Below are 20,149 nucleotides of genomic sequence, written 5' to 3'. Positions count from 1 at the left end.
AGTCAATTATAACTAGTCCAAATTCAACCTAGTTGAATTACCCAATTTTACATTCTTCTTTTTCAACTACACTAAAATATTCCAAGTACTAAAATAGTACTTATATAGTAATAATAAAATATAAAAACAAGTGGAGGACCATATAATTAATGTGAAGTATAAGGTGGGGACCTTAGCCATATTGTGGACTGGTCAGAATATAACAAAGACAATCAATTGAACTTTTGGGTTGGTGATTTTCTCGGCAGTTGAATTATTGTTCAAAGAGTACTTCATAAAAAATAATTTCTTTTGTACTCATATATATACCTCTTGTTTTGAGTCTATCAAAATTTTATAATGTTAAAGCCAAAATTGATCAAATATAAAAAAAGATTTGAGTTGTTTCAGTCAAGGATTACAAAATCAACTCATGAAATTATGATTCATAGAATTTGTCTAGATTTGTGGAAATTAATAATTTTTTTATTTTATTAACTAAATTTATTTTGATCTATTTAATTTAGTCTATTTTATAATTAGATTGATATGAAGTTCAAATTGACTCATAAATTTTTTTGTCTAAATATTTTTAAAAAGACATTTTTTTTATTTGATATGCTTTATATAGTCATGAATGATGATATAAGGAAAATAAATTTATTAGATACTAAAAAAATATATAAGAAAACAAACTTACTAAGAATTAAATGATTAAATTATGATCCGATCATATAATTTTAGCTCATCTCAGTCCGATCCGCTTCAACCCAAATATTATTTAAGTGAATCAATGACCCGTCTATTTATTAACTCAATCTTTTTGACATTCTCAAATTCAATTCAACCCGTTCATTTGACATTCCTAGTTTTAGCCTTCCCCATACAATTACCATTCGAACCAGTGTTTTAAAAGGCGTGAAGCGAGGCGAGATGTTTTATGCAGCACGGGGAGGGGGGGGGGGGGGGNCGTAAGTCCAATGAATCTACGGACTGTAGTTTCATGTCATTTTATAATTTTACTACTAAGAAAATAAGCAAAAGTAAAACTTCAATGGTTTCATTTTAATAAATAACCTATAATATACAAAAAATATATTAATTTTTATTTGAGATAGGTATTAATAACAAATAAGGAAGAAAGAGAGTATTATAATTACTATTTGAGAAATATCATTGCACCAAAAATAAAAAAATATGATTTAAGCAAAAAAGAAGTTTTAAAAAAATAAATTAACGCCCAGGGCGTGTGTTTTTACGCCTAAGACTTACGTTTTTACGCCCTGAGCTTACACACCAAATTCTAGGACTTACGCCCTATGAATTTACGTCTTCAATTTGCGCTCCAAAGCGTTTTTGATACGCCCGCCCCAAAACTCACCCCGAAACTCACCCCAAAAACATTATAAAAACACTGATTCAAACTGTACAACTTGAAATTTGAGAATTGTACAATTTGAGTGTTACATAAGAAAACAATATTTAGCTGAGAATTCCTCTCTTCTTCTTTAAGATCAAAATTATATTTTATGTATGTATAATAAATATTAAATTTTTAATTTTTTTTGTACGTTTGCTTCTTTACATTTTATATTGTGTAAATTTCATATATGACATATATTATAGTACTATTTTTATGCTATAACAGTAGATTTAGACTTTCAAGCTATAACATTAAAAATTTCAGGTTATAACAAATTTTTTTTAAAAAATGTTTTTATTAATTGGAAAAAACTTTTAAAAAAATGAAAATTAAAAAAAAAAACGAAATTAGAAATAATAAAAAAAAAAAATTGAAAAAATGGAAATAGATGTATTAATTAAATTTGAATTGATTGATGATAATTTTTAATTAGCATAAATTTAGGAGATTCAAACTAATTAGGAATATTTGTTTTCCTTAATTCACTCTAATCTGTTAAAATTAATTAAAAAGTTTTATTTTATCCATTTTCAAAAAAAAAAAAAAACCCAGATGTAATTGATGTTGGTGCAACATTTAATGATCTATGTTTTAAATTGTAAGATTCGTTTATTCAGTATTTATATAGATTGTATACAACTTCATACATCTTTAAAAATACTTAATCCACGCTTGTTAAGACAATATAATTTACAATTATGTTGTAAATTGTCCAGGATGAAAAAAATGTAAAACAAAAATGTAATTGAGGTTGTTACAAAATACAATTATCACTATTTTACATTGGCATAATCGTTTATACAAGGCATTTATACATGTTGGATACCAACTTCATTTATTTTTTATTCTTTTATTTTTTTGTGTTAGAATATGAATTTGGATGCCAAAGGTGTACATTTTGGATACCAATTATAAGTCCGAGTTAGTTCATGAACTCTAAATTAGTAGTATGATTTCTTTCTAGTTAATAAGACATTGTAAAATCATAAACTCTAAATGTTGAATCCAATTTGTATGCATTTTGTATATAACTGTTATCCCGAGAATTATTATAGTCAATGTGTAATTTATCTTTAGAATGGTGTATCCATTGGGAATGCAGTCTGTATATAACTAGTATCCTGTGATTACAATAATCAATCTGTAATTCATATGTAATTGGTATCTTTTTGAAATAAAACGGTGGATATTATATATATCAAATACTTAAAGTTGTAACAAACACAAAAATATCGTCCAAAAGTAAAAAAACAAACTTGTAATTCTAAAAAGTCTAAGGTGCAATCAACTATATCAAATTTGATCTCCGTGGTCTTGGTGTGGGATAATTACTGGTATTCGGAGCATGCTCTTTTGCTATGCAGGGTCCATCAAATTTGCTAGCAACAGTGCCAGTTACTTCACTCTCACTGGTCGCGCCATCATCATTCTTTGTTTTTCCATAATGTCATATGATTGTGGCATACCTTTGACGATGATACTTTGCATCGATATCAACAGAACGCATATCAAAAACTCCATTACTGATGTATTCAACAAATAGACACGTGTACAAACCACNGTAATAGCAAACATTTACTTATAAAAGGAACATAAAGAATGCAATCTATATATCAATGCGGTGCCTTAAGATATTCTGATATCTTGTTTATGAACAATAGTTTGCTCATTTTGGTTAAAATATGTAAGAGTTCAAGAAATTTCGATAATTTTCACATCTTGTAACGTTTTCATGTTTATGAAAAAAAAAAATATAACTTAAGAAATTCAAATTACAACTACAAACAAAACTTAACTCTATATCAATCTGATTTCTTATCACGAGACCTTAACTCATTAATCAATGCCTCTCAATTTATTTTTCCTTTTAATCCTTGGTGACTTGGTATAGGATAATGGGTCCACCAGCAGGGTCATTCCAGTATAGATATTGTATCAATTGATCCCATTTTGGGTAAACCAATGAAAATTGTAGAACATTTACCAAAAGTGCAATAGGACTATATGAGTGGCTACATATATTTTAATTCCATACTTTGTGGACCCCATCAACTCAAAAACATTATCCTATCAACTTCCACATGTCTCATGACTTGGCAGATTTTTTCTGGTTCAAATTCACTTTCCAAATCTCATGGATGAGAGCACACTTTCTAGTTGTCCCAATCAAGAAAATGTTCAACATTTGAAGCTACTTTCACTTCTTTTCCAATTCCAAAATTTTAATATTTTCATAGCACAAAGTTCTAATCTTGATACTACTGCACTAGTGACTAGTGACCTTATCAGTTCATCAAGCTTAGAAATTCTTGAAATTAAATGATGGTGTAAAACAGGATGGTGAGGACTTCAGTCCTTTATCAGACTCCATTCCTGATACCCAAAGAATATCATGCAAAAGCTCAAGAATTCAACTTTAGCTTGAAGGAACAAGAATGGATTTCTATGATCAAGAAATGCAACAGTATGAGGGAATTGAAGCAAGTTCATGGCCAAATCTTGAAGCTTGGATTCATTTGTAGCTCTTTCTGTGCCGGCAATCTTTTGTCCACTTGTGCACTTTCAGAATGGGGCAGCATGGACTATGCTTGTTTGATTTTCGAGGAAATCGATGATCCAGGTTCATTTGAATATAATACTGTTATAAGAGGATATGTCAAAGATATGAACTTGGAAGAAGCTCTACTTTGGTATGTTCATATGATTGAAGATGAGGTTGAACCAGATAATTTCTCATACCCTACACTTCTTAAAGTATGTGCTCGAATTCGGGCACTCAAAGAAGGAAAGCAGATTCATGGGCAGATTCTTAAGTTTGGACATGAGGATGATGTGTTTGTGCAGAACAGCTTGATCAATATGTACGGGAAGTGTGGAGAAGTTAGGCAATCCTGCATTGTCTTTGAGCAAATGGATCAAAGAACTATAGCTTCTTGGAGTGCACTTATTGCAGCTAATGCTAATTTGGGACTATGGTCTGAGTGCCTTAAAGTTTTTGGTGAATTGAACTCTGAGGGGTGTTGGAGGGCAGAGGAGAGTACATTGGTGAGTGTGATTTCTGCTTGTACTCATTTGGATGCCCTTGATTTTGGGAAAGCCACACATGGATATCTTTTAAGGAACATGACTGGTCTCAATGTTATAGTAGAGACATCCTTAATAGACATGTATGTTAAATGTGGATGTCTAGAGAAAGGGTTGTTTCTCTTTCAAAGAATGGCAAACAAGAACCAGATGTCCTATAGTGCCATCATCTCAGGGTTGGCATTGCACGGGCGTGGAGAGGAAGCTCTAAGGATCTACCATGAAATGCTCAAAGAAAGAATTGAACCAGATGATGTTGTTTATGTTGGGGTTTTGAGTGCTTGTAGTCATGCTGGATTGGTTGAAGAAGGGCTAAAATGTTTTGACAGGATGAGACTGGAACATCCGATAGAGCCAACAATTCAGCATTACGGGTGTATGGTTGATCTCTTGGGACGAGCTGGGAGGCTCGAGGAAGCTTTGGAGCTCATCAAAGGCACGCCAATGGAACCAAACGACGTCTTATGGAGAAGTCTGCTAAGTGCTTGCAGAGTTCATCAGAATGTTGAGTTGGGAGAAGTAGCAGCCAAGAATCTTTTCATGTTGAAATCAAGAAATGCTAGTGATTATGTGATGCTCTGCAATATATATGCACGAGCTAAAATGTGGGAAAAGATGGCTGTAATTCGGACAAAAATGGTTAATGAAGGGATAATTCAAGTACCTGGTTCTTGCTTGGTTGAAGCAGACAGAAAGCTCTACAAGTTTGTGTCACAAGATAGGTCACATACCTGCAGTGATGAGGTCTATGAAATGATTCACCAAATGGAATGGCAACTGAAATTTGAAGGGTATTCACCAGATACATCATTGGTATTGTTTGATGTAGATGAAGAAGAGAAGAGGCAAAGACTGAGCACTCATTGTCAAAAGCTGGCAATTGCATTTGCACTTATAAAAACATCTCAAGGTTCTCCTATAAGAATAGTGAGAAATGTCAGAATGTGTAGTGATTGTCACACATACACTAAACTTATTTCCATGATTTACGAAAGAGATATCGTTGTTAGGGACAGAAATCAGTTCCACCATTTCAAAGATGGAACTTGCTCTTGTAAAGATTACTGGTGAATACATATTCTTTTTCCCTTCGAACTTACCTTTCATAATTATAGTCATGCTTTCTGCAGTTCAAGGATGAAAACAATAATAGCACCTAACTTCAGAATCATGCCAATCCTGGAATCCATAAGAAACTGACAAGAAATCATATAACCCTGTATAGGCGCGATCTCATTCATTCAGCTAAATATTTGATCCACTAAATTTGATAACAATCAATTTGAACTATGAAGTAAAAGGGAAATTCATTTCCAGCAAGATTTATTTTTTGATTCAATGATCCATAGAACTAGAGCAGGCTCTCATTTGGCTTATTTTTTCGTGGCACATATTTGCCCTCTTCAAACAATAGAAGGAGGTCACTATGACCTGCTGTTTTGAAACTTCAACCTACCTGAACTAGAAAGGCAATCTATACATTCTAATATTTTAAGATCTTATGTTTTAGTCATATGGCACGAGTAAAGTAAGCTACTGCAAGTGATATACAACTTCCAGATCATTATTCAAGCTGAATTGCAGAAACAGCTGTAGTAATTTCCTTTGCTCGAGGATCGTTGTTTTCCAAGGACACACCATGAGGATCTTCTCTTACTAGCATTGCAAGAACATTAAGTGAACTCCAAGCTTGAGTCACATTTTTGTTTGAAGCCCCCAGGGTAACTGCAAAAACCGCATCAAATCCACCAGCACCAGGAATGCCAGCCAACAAGACTCCCTCCATATTCATTGTAGCATCTAGAAGCTGAGATTGCGATTCTGGTTCTATCTGTGAATTGTGTACAAGGTGAAAGAAATGGTCATAAACATGGAATAAGGCAGCAGTGCACTGCTCTTTAAGAGCTTTTGACCTTACAGGCATTGTTTGAATGTCAAGGTCATCGAAGTATGTTCCATGAGAAAATTGCAGTAAGGTAAATTAGACGAAAAACATAATTTTCTAGCTAAGTGTCTATTGAAAGGCAGAGGAAAGTTTAAATTAAGAAACCACGTTCCTTCAAAACTCCTAAACTTTGCAACAGATGTAGGAATTTGAATGGAACCTACTTTACTTTCTCATTTGGAATTTTTTTCCGCTGATTCAAACACATGCAAGAACATTACTTTGTCATTACTTCATTTAACAATTTTTCTTCTTACTTCTCGGACATTTATAGAAACCCTAAGGAAATGGACACTATAATTCAATTCTTCAGAAACAAAGCCTGCTTTTACATCATTGAGATAGAGTGATGTCTTGATAAATTTGCATCTGAAGTAATTCTTATACAGGCGAGGAGTGATAAGTGAAAGAAAAGAGAAGAAACAGTCTAGTTACATGGAACTGGAGAACTTACTGGAATTCCAGCAGCTTCTCCCATCTTCCGCATCTGATACCTAATCCGAAGCATAGCATCTCGAGCTCCTAATAATTCTTTAACAATTTCTGCTTGAGTTGGTTTATTTGCTCTCTCCAACCACTGTTCATGATTAAAAGCAGAAGAACTCAAAATTCAAAATGAAAAAAGGTATCTCTAAACTTTGGAATAATATTCTATGAATAGAAATTCCACAATTATACCAAAAAGTAATGAGAACCCGATTGCTGTTACATATTCAAAATATTTACATTTGAAACTTTGGGCTATAAATAGGACCTTTGAAGTCTTTCTACCTTCACAAGGTAGGGATAAGATCGGCATACACACCACCCTCCCAGACCCCACTTGTGATTACACTAGGTATACTGTTGTTGTGAATATGACCCTTGAAAAGTTGTTTTTTTGGGTATTCTGTTAATTGAATTAGAAGAAAGGTAATTAGTTGATCTCAAGTATGATTCTAGTGACAGGAAGGACAAGATGCAAATTAAATAATTATATTAGCCCTTAGCTGCATACTTCTGCAAGGTAAATTGTAGAAAGGAGTTCACTGATATGAGACATCACAGGGACAGCTTTCAAGAACGAGAGATAATAGTAAAATCTTAATCGAGAAGTAAATTGACAATCAAATGTAATGCAAGATTAGGACTTGCATAAAACTGCCCAAGGAGGACTATGAACAGAAAGATGGAGGACCCAAAAACTGTCTGGAATAAAGTTCAGAGGATCACACAAGCTTTTTGAGCTCCGTTCTAGCTCCACTTTACCTTTTCAGCAGGAAGCAGGCTGCAGGCATTGATGATGCATTCATAAGCATTGTAATGTCTCTCTGCCAATTTACTTAAGGTATTTAGATGCGCTTCAAGAGCAGAGTTTCCTTCTGACAACCTTCTCCATGTTTCTAGAGAATCCTGAGGGTCGGACCTCTGCCATTTCTTAACAGCTCCAACCATTGATGGTGTTGAAGATCCTCCACAGCCCGGTTCTCCAAGTAACTGCAAGTGTTCAGTTATTAGCTCCAGCAACTTAGAAGAAGAAACAATGTGCATCACATACAATTAACACTTCAATATTGAGACAACTTCTGCTGGAGTAGGATGCCTTGGAAGAGCAAGAACAAATCCATTAAAGTGGCAAGTAAAAGGAAAAAATTCAGTCAGGCAACATCTTCAGTTACAATGTTTATACAGCTAATCAGGGGACTCAACAAAAGAGGACCAGCAAAAGCATGCTAGGTTGGATCATTGACCTATGTGAAAGTTAATATCATTATCATCATCATATAGGTTTAAGTATCTTCTGCAAAAGAAATTTGAGTGTTTAGCCCAAGCACCAGGTGGATAAATTTACACTTGACATCAATATTAAGCAATTGACGCTGAAATCAGTTTTATAGTTCTATCTGCCGGTATGATAGTCAATCAGCTGCGTAGTCAGCTACGAGTATGGAGATCAAAAGAGGATGTGTAGATGTGTCATTAAAGGTCGCCTAACATGTAAAACAGTAATTCTGATCATCCAGCTTATAGCAGATGAGCAATACATTATTCTTCACCAGATAAACATTCATAAAGTTGTGGAATATAGTATATCAGACTTACTAATGTCATTAAAGGAGGCAATGAAAACTTGGTCCTCTCATGGTCCCACTTTGCTTTTAGGACATCATCAATGACTTCTGTTAGTGGTGTTGCCATACCTGCATTCTGCTAATCCAAAAGAATGTCAGAACAGTTGTGAAACTAGATTCGATAGATTTAGATTCAAATCCACAATCATCACTCCGCATAGTAATTAGAAGATGTTGGTTGGGATGACATCCGCCCGGAGAGAGTGTAATGGATATAGAAGATTTATATAGCCGACACCAACTAGTTTGGTAAATGAGGTATAGTTAATTGATTGATTGAAGAACTATTCCTTCACGCTAACTGAAGTATCAATATAAGCAGGCATCAAATGCCCCATAAGTTCCCCTGACACGTTATACAAACCCCGACACCATTCCTTAATCTTATACCCTCAGCATAAGAACCAACTGAAGATTTTGATTAAATCAAGGCTTTCATAAAAGTTCTTGCAGAATTGAGAATGAATTATGTCCAAACCTTTGCTAAGACCAACATCAAATTTGTTATGCCAAACAATGATGAAAAAGAGAAGACGAACTATCCACCTGAAGGAAAAGCAGCTCTATTATTTGTTGACAAAGAAATTAAATTTACACAGATAATCAAAAGTGGTCTGACAATTAGCAAAACCCAACAGCTCACTTGGTATTGACATGTTATGCACTTCTCATTACAGCAACATGAGGTTTAGACTAGAGGAAAAATGATTAACCCTTTAGGTAATTTTAAGGTTTCCACTCCCCCGATTACTATTTCCCCTCTTCATTCTTTGGAAAAATGCCAACAGATAATTAATCCTGGTATAAACTGGGCCTTGGGTGACCAAGCTAGATTTTAGCACCACTGAAGCATGTAGTGATGGCAACAATATTTGAGTGACGATACATTTTTTTTTTCTGTTTTTTAGTAAGCGAGAAATTCATGAGGGCCAGTTGGCACATGGTCCGAAACTTGGTGGATAAAGACCCGCCCCTCTACCCTTCTTAATATTAGGCTTTTGGTACGTCACAAGGTTCGAACTCGTGACTTGCACCTCATCTACATAATTCACACATCACACACAGGCTCTTACCACTTAACCAAAGATCCAGGGGCTTGAATGATGTCATATATTCATCATCCTCATATGAATTTATCTTAATTCGGAAAGAGTACATTACTCTTAGTCAAAAGCTATGCAATTCACAGCGGTTTGAATGATGCAACATATTCATCATCTTCGTATGAAGTTATCTCAATTTACAAAGAGCACATTAACTTTATTATCTTAGGAAAAAAGTTATTTAAACATGGATTATTAATGAGCTTCAGAAAGTAAGTATTTGGCATATTAAATTATAAAATATATATGCTGAAGCCGTTCAGGCGATTTTCCCGTAACCGAGCCTCTGAGAAAACTTAACAGACTACTTTATCTATGATCAAAACTATGCCAACAAATTAATCAAAAAGATGGAATATGAAGAAGACCTGCGCAGAAGAGAGCACTTCAGGCGAAAACCGGATATAGCGTTGACTTCCATAAACTGCAGAACTAACATCAAACCCACTGCCAACTTTACCCTGTGCAATGCAATGAGCAGTTTGAGCTATCACATGAACTACATCAAGATCAGCTACATCTTTCTTTCCTTGGAGTTGGTCCTCATCCAAAGAGGAGAGGTTCACAACGCCAAGATAATGAAGCAAGGCGGCAACAACTGCAGTTGTCATAGCTGCTGATGACCCTAATCCAGTCTTAGCAACTTCAGGCTTGCGATTTTCTCCAGTTGATTCTTCGGCATTAAAGGTGATTGAAGCAAAAGGTGGAAGGGAAGCCAATGACTTAGGTGTAAGAGGGAGCCCATGTGCTTCAATCTACATAAATAATTAACAGAGAGGTCTCAATTACTATCAAACTAGAGAATACATGCAAACTAGTTTGTAGCATAACATCTTGGACAGCATCTTAGCCTATGCATTTGTTACACAATGTAATCTGATAGAAAGTTAAATATTTCAGTCAATGATTATTACAAAGGAGTAATCCGAGTTGACCAGTTCCGGCCACACAAAATCCCCGTATCAATGTCATTGCAATTTCTGTCCCTATAGTCCAGCACAATGTGATCAAGATATATAAGTCTTAGCAATAAGATGATCAGGATAACTGAAGCTTGCGTTAATTTTGTTTTGATATACTATACAAATCCTTGTAGAAGTGTTTTTATATTCTATACAAAATACTATAACTTCATTAATAAGTCTAATAAGCAGAAATTTGTTTCCCTGGGTGAAGTAAATCTTACAAATGTTGTGCTCACTTGGTGCATGACTAGTCACTCCGTTTAACAACTTCTGCAGTTGTGACTTCTGTTCAAGTAGTCTACTCTAGTTCTACTTTTTGTCTTACTCTTACGAATTTAAACATCAACTATATAAATCAACTTGGAGTAGCATAATCAATTTTTTATTTTTTCGAAGTTTTTCTAATAAGAATTGTATATTTTGTCCAGTGTTATCTTCTGAACTTAGAAAAGGTTTAGTCAAACATTAGTCCAGCAATTGGTCAAATTGATTATTATGCCAACTTAGGTCACTTCTAGATTGAGGTAGTACTCAGTACTATTTTTCCATTAAATCATTCAACAAATTGAGCAAAACCTTAATTTTAAAATTGCCAGGGCACTATATAGTCTCATGAATTTTTTCCTGCCCACTGAAAATCTTGAAACAGCTGCCACAAATTAGAAAATATTAAGTCAACAACCGTGGGTATGGTGATTACTCAATATCAAATTTCACTTCATGCCAACAAGCTGGACTCACAGGTAATTATCTATCACTGAGCTACATGCCATATCAGAGATATAAAATAAGCTGCAAAAGCACCTGATTCCGATACGAATAGAACTCATTGCAACCCAAGATAGTTATGTCAAGACCTGCATGGATAATGCAGTTTGAGAAATTATTTTTCTAATTTCTTTTAACAAAAACTATGAGGTGAGTCCCGTATAAAGAAATGTCATCATCCTCAGATAAGAAAGGTGAGAGTGTCAGACATTACCCTGCAGAAGTAGTCGCTGCAATGTGTCCTTATCTTTGTCAAGTGTTGCATGGGCTGCTGCAACAGCATACTGCACTGCATGTTCTACAAAGGGGTTTCTTGATCCACTGATGTTCGACTAAAAATATAAGTTACTACATTGCTCGTCATGTAGATGACTTTACAATTCATGTTATAACAAAACAGACCAAATTCATCAAGAATACAGTAGCCAGGTTACATTTAATTTCACAAACATTTTTTGATAAAGTAAATTAGTGATGGAGTAAACTCCTGTATAGAAGCCATATACCAAAAAGTAGAAAACCTACACAAAATTTGGTTTATCTACAAAAGAAACTCAATCATCAATGCACATAGGGACCTCATAGCCCATAGGGCACCAAAAAGAAAGTAGAAACAAGAGACTATTTTGCAAATTCACAAGCATAAAAAGAAAAATATTATTTTCACTAACGAGACTTGAACTACTTGCCTTGAAGAAACAGGCTGAAGCTTTAGGTGTTTAAGAGACAGTTTATACATGGTTTCTCTTGCCATCTGGGGAGAAGTCAATTTAACATCTGTCCAACCCTGAAAAGGAATAAGAAAACTACCTTACAGTAGGAATAAAGCGTAGGGAAATATATAAAAGGTGCTTCTCAAGATGAGAAATGGTCATGCATCTTCCAGTTAATTGATCATTCAGTTAAGTGCAGCAAATATCACTCACCCATGCCCAACTTTCAGGTTTAATTTCGTCATAAAGTGGCTTCACAATAGCATAAAAACGAGCATTTGTGCTCAGTACAATACCAGCATTAGGCCTCTCCAGAACAAGATAACCTCCAGTCATCAAAACCTTTCCAGGAGCAGAGGCCACTCTGTTTAGCCATCAATAAGCCGAAAATCAGACATATTAATACAAATGTAACTGGATTATTAAAGTAACATAAAATGGAAAATTCAAATGATAAACATCCCAAACTTACACTGCCATTATTTAACAATTCTCACTTTGTAAAGCTTGGAAACTTCAATCCAAGACAGATAAGCTGCAGGGGCGAAGTACCCGATAACGTACTTGTTTTTCTTGGGAAAAACATAAAGAGACAAAATGAAGCGTAATAAAAGAACAAAAAGCCCTCCAATTTAATGCAACAACAACAACAACAAATATGCCTTATTAAGCAAAAAAATAAATAAAAAAATATGCCTTAATCCCCAACTAGCCTCGGATCAGCTAAATCATCAATCCTCTCTATTTCGACCTATTTCTAACCAAACTACAAAGACTACTACTTCCACTATCCAAAAAAGAATGTTACTTTCTATATTTAGAAACAATTTAAGTATAATTCTTTTTATTTTACACCTTAATGAGACTTGATTTATAGCCTCTAAGGCTTGTTCTAGATCACAAGCTCCAAAAGTCATCCATTCTTTCTTAAACTCCGTTCCTAGTCAAACAATGTCACATAAATTAAGAAGTAATGAGTAACAAACACTGAACCAGATGTAACAGCAGCCAAAACCTAAATCCCAACTACTACGATGTATAATCAAAGAAAAGGGAGATCACTGATTTCACTACAATAACTTGTTAAACTGAAGATAAAGCATCTATGCTATATGATTCAACATGGGGTTCCTCTAAAATCCTCAAAAAAATATAACAACAAGCTAAACTCAAAATCATCCACCACACCAAAGAATGGAGCAAGACCACAAACCAAGAAATAGACAAATAGTGGGAAAACGAAAAAAAGGCAAATCTTTTAAACTTCAAATTTTCAAATAAAGTCGAAAGCTCTAAGTCCACTAAACAATTTCAAGAAAGTTGGGATTTTTCAAGATTGACAAGTAATCATTCATATTCTAGACTCAACATATAAAGATAGAGAAAAAGATACTAACTTTTATTGGGTTCGTGGTGGGGGTGGGGTGCTTTTACTGTGATTGGCAGTCTTGAATCGAATTGAAGACGACGACAAGTGAAGAAGTAGCACTCCATTTTCATTTTTTTTCTCTTTTTTGTTATTTTTTTTTCAGACACACCATTTGATAAAAGGCTTAAAATGGTCCACTAACTTTGAGTTTAGACTCAAAATAGTCCTATTTATTTCTATTGGAGCATTAATAATCCAAGTTTGGTACATTTTTTGTCTCGATCCTTAACTACCGTGAGTTTTTCGACAGAACAAAACTTTCTGCACGTGACTTTTTCTTCAGAGCTTCTCTTTAAACAAACCAGATCATTCTCCTCCCCCATTCCTTTTTCCAAAGTTTCATCATAACCTAATTTACAGATTGTTGTGTCCAAGTGAAATTGAGGTGCTTCAGATTAGTTTTGTGGAAGAAAGACGAAAAATAACCCCTTTTTTGTGGGTGAAATTGCAACTTTGGAGCATCGACTGTGGTGTGATAATCTAATATCTCTATTAGATTCTCTTTCTTGATTAAAATTTTTATTTTGTGTGATTATAAATTCCTATTGTGTTGTAGTTTAAATATGGTTCTTCTTCTGTTGGGCATCTCTAAAGAGAGAACCTTTGGATTATTAAAGTAGATAAGTTTGGGTTTCTGAGTTTCTGGCTTGCTGAAGTATGTACTCTTTGTCTTCGTTTTCCTTTTCCATTATTAAAGACACCCAGATACTAATTTTATGTAAAGTTTTGTTTTTTTCTGTTTCTTGATGTGTATGGAGGAAGAGGAAACTGTTATCATTTGCCTGTATTTTAGGTGACATATAGTTAGTAAACGAGGTGTATGATAAGCCAGTAAGGTACTACAAGGATTGTGTATTGGTGATACTTTTGGATATTAAAGGTTGATAACAATGACTAGGTTGTTAGATTGATTAGGAGTTGGAATAAATGTAGGAACTCATTTTCCCGTTTTGGCGGAAAGCATTGTACTCAACACATGTCATATATGCTTTCTGTGGATCAGGTTGATAACAATGACTAGGTGTTGGATTGATTAGGAGTTGGATCAAATGTAGGAACTCATTTTCCCTTTTTGTGGAAAGCATTATACTGAACACTTGTCATAAATGCTTCTCTGTGGTCCAATTCAGCAACTTGATACAAATGGTGATTGGGTTTATTTCCTCCTTCGAATTTACTGAGTTTATGCTTTATTCACTTCGAATTCTGGATTTTTTCTTCTTCACCTTCAGGATGATCCCTGCTTGTATATGGTGGACTATATGGAGAGAGAAATGATAGATGTTTTGAAAATAGGGACAACAACCTGCAGGAAGTCAAGCTTAAATGTATTTTGTTGTTCTGTTTTTGGTGTATAAATGTCTACTCCAATGAGACTGAGTCAATCATAGATGTTTTAGGGTCCATCTAGTTCCTGGTTTAGCATTGGAAAGACTAATCTTTTTCTTCTTTTTTGTAAATATGGTTTTTCAGTACTACCTAAGTACTGACTGAAATACAAATGTTACTAGTGTCAATTTTTGGGAGATTGAATTTGGTATGCCCAAGTTTTACGTGATTCATTCTTCTCAATTCTTCCTGATTTGGATTTACCACGCCAGCATTTTCATATCTCAAGATAATGTCAGATGCTATTCCGACTCTAGGAGCTCTGGAGTGGGAGTTTCTGAAAGACTGTTGTTTGCTTAGTGATAGCAATGTTTTACATTCTTTTTTTTTTTTCTTCTGATAAGTGAGAATAGTGGGCTACACTTCAAATGCATAATCTGATGACATGCAAAAGCTCCAGGCTATTTATGTTCTCTCTCTTTTTGGCTTGAAGTCATCACCCAAAGGCACATTTGATGACTTGAAATCACGATATATCACCTGAACTTCCTATTGAATTCAATTAAGCTCGTTATTTCTGATGCCATTTTGACAATGTCAATCAAATGCATATCTTTTTTGTGGGAAATTCAATAGACCACAGTAAAGAAATATGTTTTTTTGAATTCAGACTTGTTTTGTTGGATAAATTTATTCTTCAAGATATTGGTTGGACCAGAATTATTCACAAACCAACCCGTGTAGATATGAACAGGTTGGGTTATGACCCCTTTTCTATTTAACTCATTTTTTACTTGTCCAAATCCAACCAACCAGCCTTTACCACCACTAATATTGGGTTTTATTTTAGTGATATTTTTCTCTTTCCTTGTTTCTTTTATATATTTATTTGTTACAAGTAATATTTTTGAATGAGCAGGTGTAAAGCAGAGAAGGAAGTAATTCAGGAAAGATGCAGAAGCTAGGCGAATTCAAGCTGCCTAACTTCTTTAATTATCCACCCTACTTCACGTAATTTGCTCCTGCCCTTATTTCCATGTCTCTATATGTATTAACACTTGGCTATAAATTTCAGTTTCTGGATTTAGTATTTGAACTTGTCTGGTCAAAATATATGGAAAACCTTTTCTTGGACGGTGTGTTGAACCTGCATTTTGACAGCAGTAGATGTCAATCAACTAGGCCTCAACCCCAATTTCCCACATCAGTGGAGGTTGGCTATATGAGTCTATCCATTCTGCTTTAGGACTAAATTTGTTATGGGTACATGATGGATGGATGTATTTGCTAATGAAGAGAAAGTAAATAGAATGATTCCTAGAGAAAGGTTCTAATCAGGGCATGGAAGCAGTCTCATTATTCGGATGACAAAATCAGTTGTTTAGTTTGGATTGCTTTCTTATTGTTGTATCTTATAACTGGAAAGTACCTAGAAGCAGTTATCCCTATGGATTTCTGATAAGCTAATGTCTGTTTTCAAGTAATCACTAAGGACTTCTTGTACCTGTTCCATTCATCTACCATCCAATCTTTTATTGGGTGGATGAAACACTTTTTCCTTTTAACGTGTAACAGGAAGCTTGTTTTTAGTTTTATGATAATTTATTTTCTTTCCCAGTTTGCAGCCTGTGAGGGAAACTAGAGAGAAGCAGATACAACTATGGAAAGAGCTCATAATTGATTTCTGTCGAACCCAAAAGATCTTTGTGATTGCGCTGGAGGTAGACTTTCCATTGTTCAGTAATGCTGCTATTGAAAGTGAGTGCTTCTTCTTATTAGTGTTTTATATATTCGACGTTCTGCCAAGGAGCTGCTTTATATATATTCCCCAAATTATTGCTTTGGGTAAAAATTCAGCAAAGTGGGTTGAAATTTATAACAACAGCTAGTGATCTTGAATGCCAGAGGAACTTAAAATAGCACTGCCTCCATTCCAGCTCATGTGAAATTTAAGATGTTAATTTGACTTATATTATAATAGTGATGATCTGTTCAAAAAATATACATTATAGTAGTGATAATGGAAGAAAATATTGAAGTAATAGTTTAAAAAGTTGTGATTTCTTATCGGAAAATATTACAGAGCTATAAAATGCATATGTTATGAATTTGAATTCTTTAAAGGTGTTGAAAATTGTATAGAAATGAAATGGTGTCCACATTCTGGAATGTCCCGAAGCGAAATGAGTTTCATTTAAATTTGAAAGAAGTAACTATCTCCCTCTGGATTCTTACAAGATTGTCAAAACGAATCTGTACTGGGCATTAAGCAAGGAAGCAGAAACAAAATAGACATTCTCATGCATGCATGCACATTTGAACTGAGATGATCTAGTCCCAGCATGAAAAGGAGCATAAAATATGTTTATGCTGATTTTCTCAGTTTGTTGTTGAAATAACCAATGATACAGAGATTATCCTACAACCAGGGAAGAAAATGGATTAATTACATGTGAATCAGTAGGTTACTCATCTAATTTCCAAGGAAGTGGGATGGTTAGAGGAAAATTAATAAGAAACAGCTGCAAAACAGAAAAAGAGCAAAATGTAAATATCATTACAATTGAATGTAAAATATTTTAAAAGTTTCAGATCCATTGAGAAAATTTCTGCTATGTTACCACTTACCAAAATATTATGGAATTATATTATAGTAGCATGCCATGGAGTAATTCACGTTAGCTTATCTAGCAACAAAAGATTGACTTTAAACCACATGTACATTGCCTCCAATGAATTTCTTTTCCTCTGCAAATGTTTCCAAGGGAAGTAAGAAATTCATATAAATGATCAAACTGTTTAAATTTATGTGATTCTAAAGTTTAATGGCGTGAATTTGTAATACTTATTCCTCTGGAGCACAAGGTTACTGAAGAAATCTCTTCAGTTTTTCTATGCCATTAAGTATGCATATCTGTTCATAGAACATATCAACCAAAAGAAATTTCAATCACAATAGCATTAGGTGGTAAAGCTTGCCGGTACTGGTTGATTTTTTTTAAGAAAATGCAAAATCCTTGCGTTTTTAGCTAAAAGAAAATGTGATTATCTCTTTATGTGGTATAGCTTTACTCGGACTGGATGAAAATCTTTTGTAATCTGGAATGGTGGCAATATTAGTGTGCCACAACTGAATACAGATGATCTTTGATAGTGCAGGATCTCTGAGTCATGAAGCTAGGGAGGCATTTCTCTCGGCTTTGGTTTCTGATGGTAAGTGATCTTGCCACATGAACAATATATAGGACCTTAATGAGAGTCTGTTGTACTGCAGAAGGCTAGATCTCTGACTCTGATCTACTTGACAGGTCGTGCAGAATGGATGGATAAAGGTCATAGAAAATGCCTAGTCCTATGGCATCGTATTCAAGACTGGGCAGACTTGATTGTAAACTTTGTGAGTAGTAGTACAACCTTATGATAATTGATATTTTTTCTCAATTTAGCGGTCCTAACTCAATATGCTAGTGGATTATAGAACCTGGTAGCGTTTAGGAATGGCTCTGCATTTGAGGGGACTATACCATGATTAGTTGAGTGGATATAGGATTCATTCTTGGTTACCATACTCAAACGTCATATGAAGTTGTTATACAGCAAAAGTAGAGATTAAGTAAAGGAGAAAGAGAATCATGTAGCCACCTTATGAGTTATAATCCCGATCTATGTTCCTCATGCTCTCCCTCGCTCCGCATCTACCACCTCATATAACTATCTTTGTATAGAACCATTTTCTTCTCTATGGGTTATCCATTTATAAAGGGTGGCGCTGCAAGATCGTGTTTATCATCAGTCTTCCATGACTCCTTTTCCCTTCTGCGTAGCTTCCACTTTCCTGCTTTCTTGTTCTTCTTAAATTTATCTGAAATCTCTCTCAGTTTGGTCATTTGAGTCGAATTTCTCACGGAGTGTTATCCTATAAAAGATGCAATTTTAATGTTTAGCAATTAGGTTCCCTGTTGGAAGACTGCTATATACCATATTTGGGGATGGATGCAGAAAGACATGGTGTCTGGTTTTCTTTTGAATGAAATGATGAACAGGAGTATATTCAACCTTGTCACATTGTTTTTGTGTTGGCAATCTGCTGCCATTACCGAGCCTTATCAAATTCCTTACGGAAGTATTATCTGTCTGATTAGGTGAAGGAGAATGGGCTGGAAGACAGTGTTATGACAGTTGAAGAAATACGTTCTGGGGTGGAGTCCCGTGGAACAGGTAAAATTTAGGTTTTAGAATCTACAAGATATTAGATACCACAAATAGTTAAACACCCAAGCTAACATATGCAAAATATTTAATGAAAGAAAATGAAAGTATAACCAATATTGTTTTCTCCTTTTCAAAAAAATATTGGTTATTCTTTTCTTCTTTCTGCAAATATTTTGCATATATTAGCTTAGGTCTTGGCATTTCACTTTCCCTACTATGCACGAAGCATATTTTCACTGAGAAGAGTTTACGCTTTCAATTGTTCCTTTTCTAATATGATCATGTGCTTATTTCAATCTTGAACTAGTCGATCATAAACATGTAATAGAAATATCAGTGGATCATTATATCAAACATTTTACGTTTAACATCTGGCAATTCTGTATGTATTTTATGGTTAGTAATGAACTCGCGTACATGGTTTTATCCTCTGACAAACTTCATGGACTTATGCTATTATCTTCTTCTTTTTCTTTGGCGTTTTGATTTTTCAGAGCTTCATGGAATAGACCGTACAGTTCTTATGCGAGCTTTGAAGCTGCTTGAACATAAAGGGAAGCTTGCAATATTTAAGGGAACTTCAGCTGATGATGAAGGTGTCAAATTTTCTCTGTAAACCACCTTGGTAGACTATATTTATGTGTACAATGATGGAGAAAGTTCGTATCTACAAGCACGCGTATGAATTACTTTATGGAGTGAAACTGGAGATAAAATGGTTTCATGTTATGGTACAGATACCTTACTGGACTATTTTAAGTCCAGGTAGAATGAACATTGAATTCTTACTTGACTACTTTTGCCTAAATGAACAGATAATATATAGACTGAAAGGCTATATATGAACAGATAAATTTGTCTCTCACTGTGTGACAACAACAACAACAACATGCCCAGTGAAATCCCACTAGGTGGGGTCTGGGGAGGGTAAAGTGTACGCAGACCTTGCCACTACCTCGTGGAGGTAGAGAGGCTGTTTCCGGGAGACCCTCAGCTCAAGAACAACAAATCTAAATGACAGGAGAGATATATGTAAAACATAACAGCCAATACAAAAGAGAGCGTATAATCAACAGATGAGACAATAA

The 20,149-nt window shown here is 34.7% G+C and overlaps 3 protein-coding genes across 5 annotated transcripts; 2 read left to right on the top strand and 1 right to left on the bottom strand.

Annotated features, from left to right (window-relative positions):
- Positions 1-3,400: 3,400 nt before the first annotated feature.
- Positions 3,401-5,585, top strand: LOC125878180 (pentatricopeptide repeat-containing protein At1g31920). The gene has a single exon (XM_049559366.1). The coding sequence runs from the start codon at positions 3,740-3,742 to the stop codon at positions 5,555-5,557; it is 1,818 nt and encodes a 605-aa protein (XP_049415323.1). The 5' UTR covers positions 3,401-3,739; the 3' UTR covers positions 5,558-5,585.
- A 196-nt stretch (positions 5,586-5,781) lies between these two features.
- LOC125878181 (phosphomevalonate kinase, peroxisomal) lies at positions 5,782-13,583 on the bottom strand. The gene is made up of 11 exons (XM_049559368.1): positions 13,489-13,583; positions 12,564-12,626; positions 12,305-12,455; positions 12,068-12,165; positions 11,593-11,699; positions 11,415-11,467; positions 10,014-10,400; positions 8,514-8,618; positions 7,680-7,907; positions 6,886-7,008; positions 5,782-6,317 (listed from the first exon to the last, which is right to left on the bottom strand). Exons 2-11 carry the CDS (start codon positions 12,569-12,571, stop codon positions 6,051-6,053), a joined length of 1,527 nt encoding a protein of 508 aa, XP_049415325.1. The 5' UTR covers positions 12,572-12,626; positions 13,489-13,583; the 3' UTR covers positions 5,782-6,050.
- Positions 13,584-13,796: 213 nt separating this feature from the next.
- LOC125878182 (vacuolar protein sorting-associated protein 25) lies at positions 13,797-19,854 on the top strand. Of its 3 annotated transcripts, XM_049559371.1 has the most exons (8): positions 13,797-13,990; positions 14,077-14,175; positions 15,769-15,860; positions 16,468-16,607; positions 18,009-18,062; positions 18,158-18,246; positions 18,992-19,067; positions 19,556-19,854. In XM_049559371.1, the coding sequence occupies exons 3-8, from the start codon at positions 15,802-15,804 to the stop codon at positions 19,675-19,677; spliced, it is 540 nt and encodes a 179-aa protein (XP_049415328.1). In that variant the 5' UTR covers positions 13,797-13,990; positions 14,077-14,175; positions 15,769-15,801; the 3' UTR covers positions 19,678-19,854. The 3 variants fall into 3 exon arrangements, with proteins under 3 accessions (XP_049415328.1, XP_049415326.1, XP_049415327.1); XM_049559369.1 differs by lacking the exon at positions 14,077-14,175; XM_049559370.1 differs by lacking the exon at positions 14,077-14,175 and having other exon boundaries at positions 13,797-13,992; positions 15,766-15,860.
- Positions 19,855-20,149: the final 295 nt, after the last annotated feature.

The sequence above is a fragment of the Solanum stenotomum genome, chromosome 10 (genome assembly GCF_019186545.1).
Source record: "Solanum stenotomum isolate F172 chromosome 10, ASM1918654v1, whole genome shotgun sequence".
NCBI lineage: Eukaryota > Viridiplantae > Streptophyta > Magnoliopsida > Solanales > Solanaceae > Solanum > Solanum stenotomum.
This window is presented reverse-complemented; position numbering and strand designations above follow the sequence as displayed.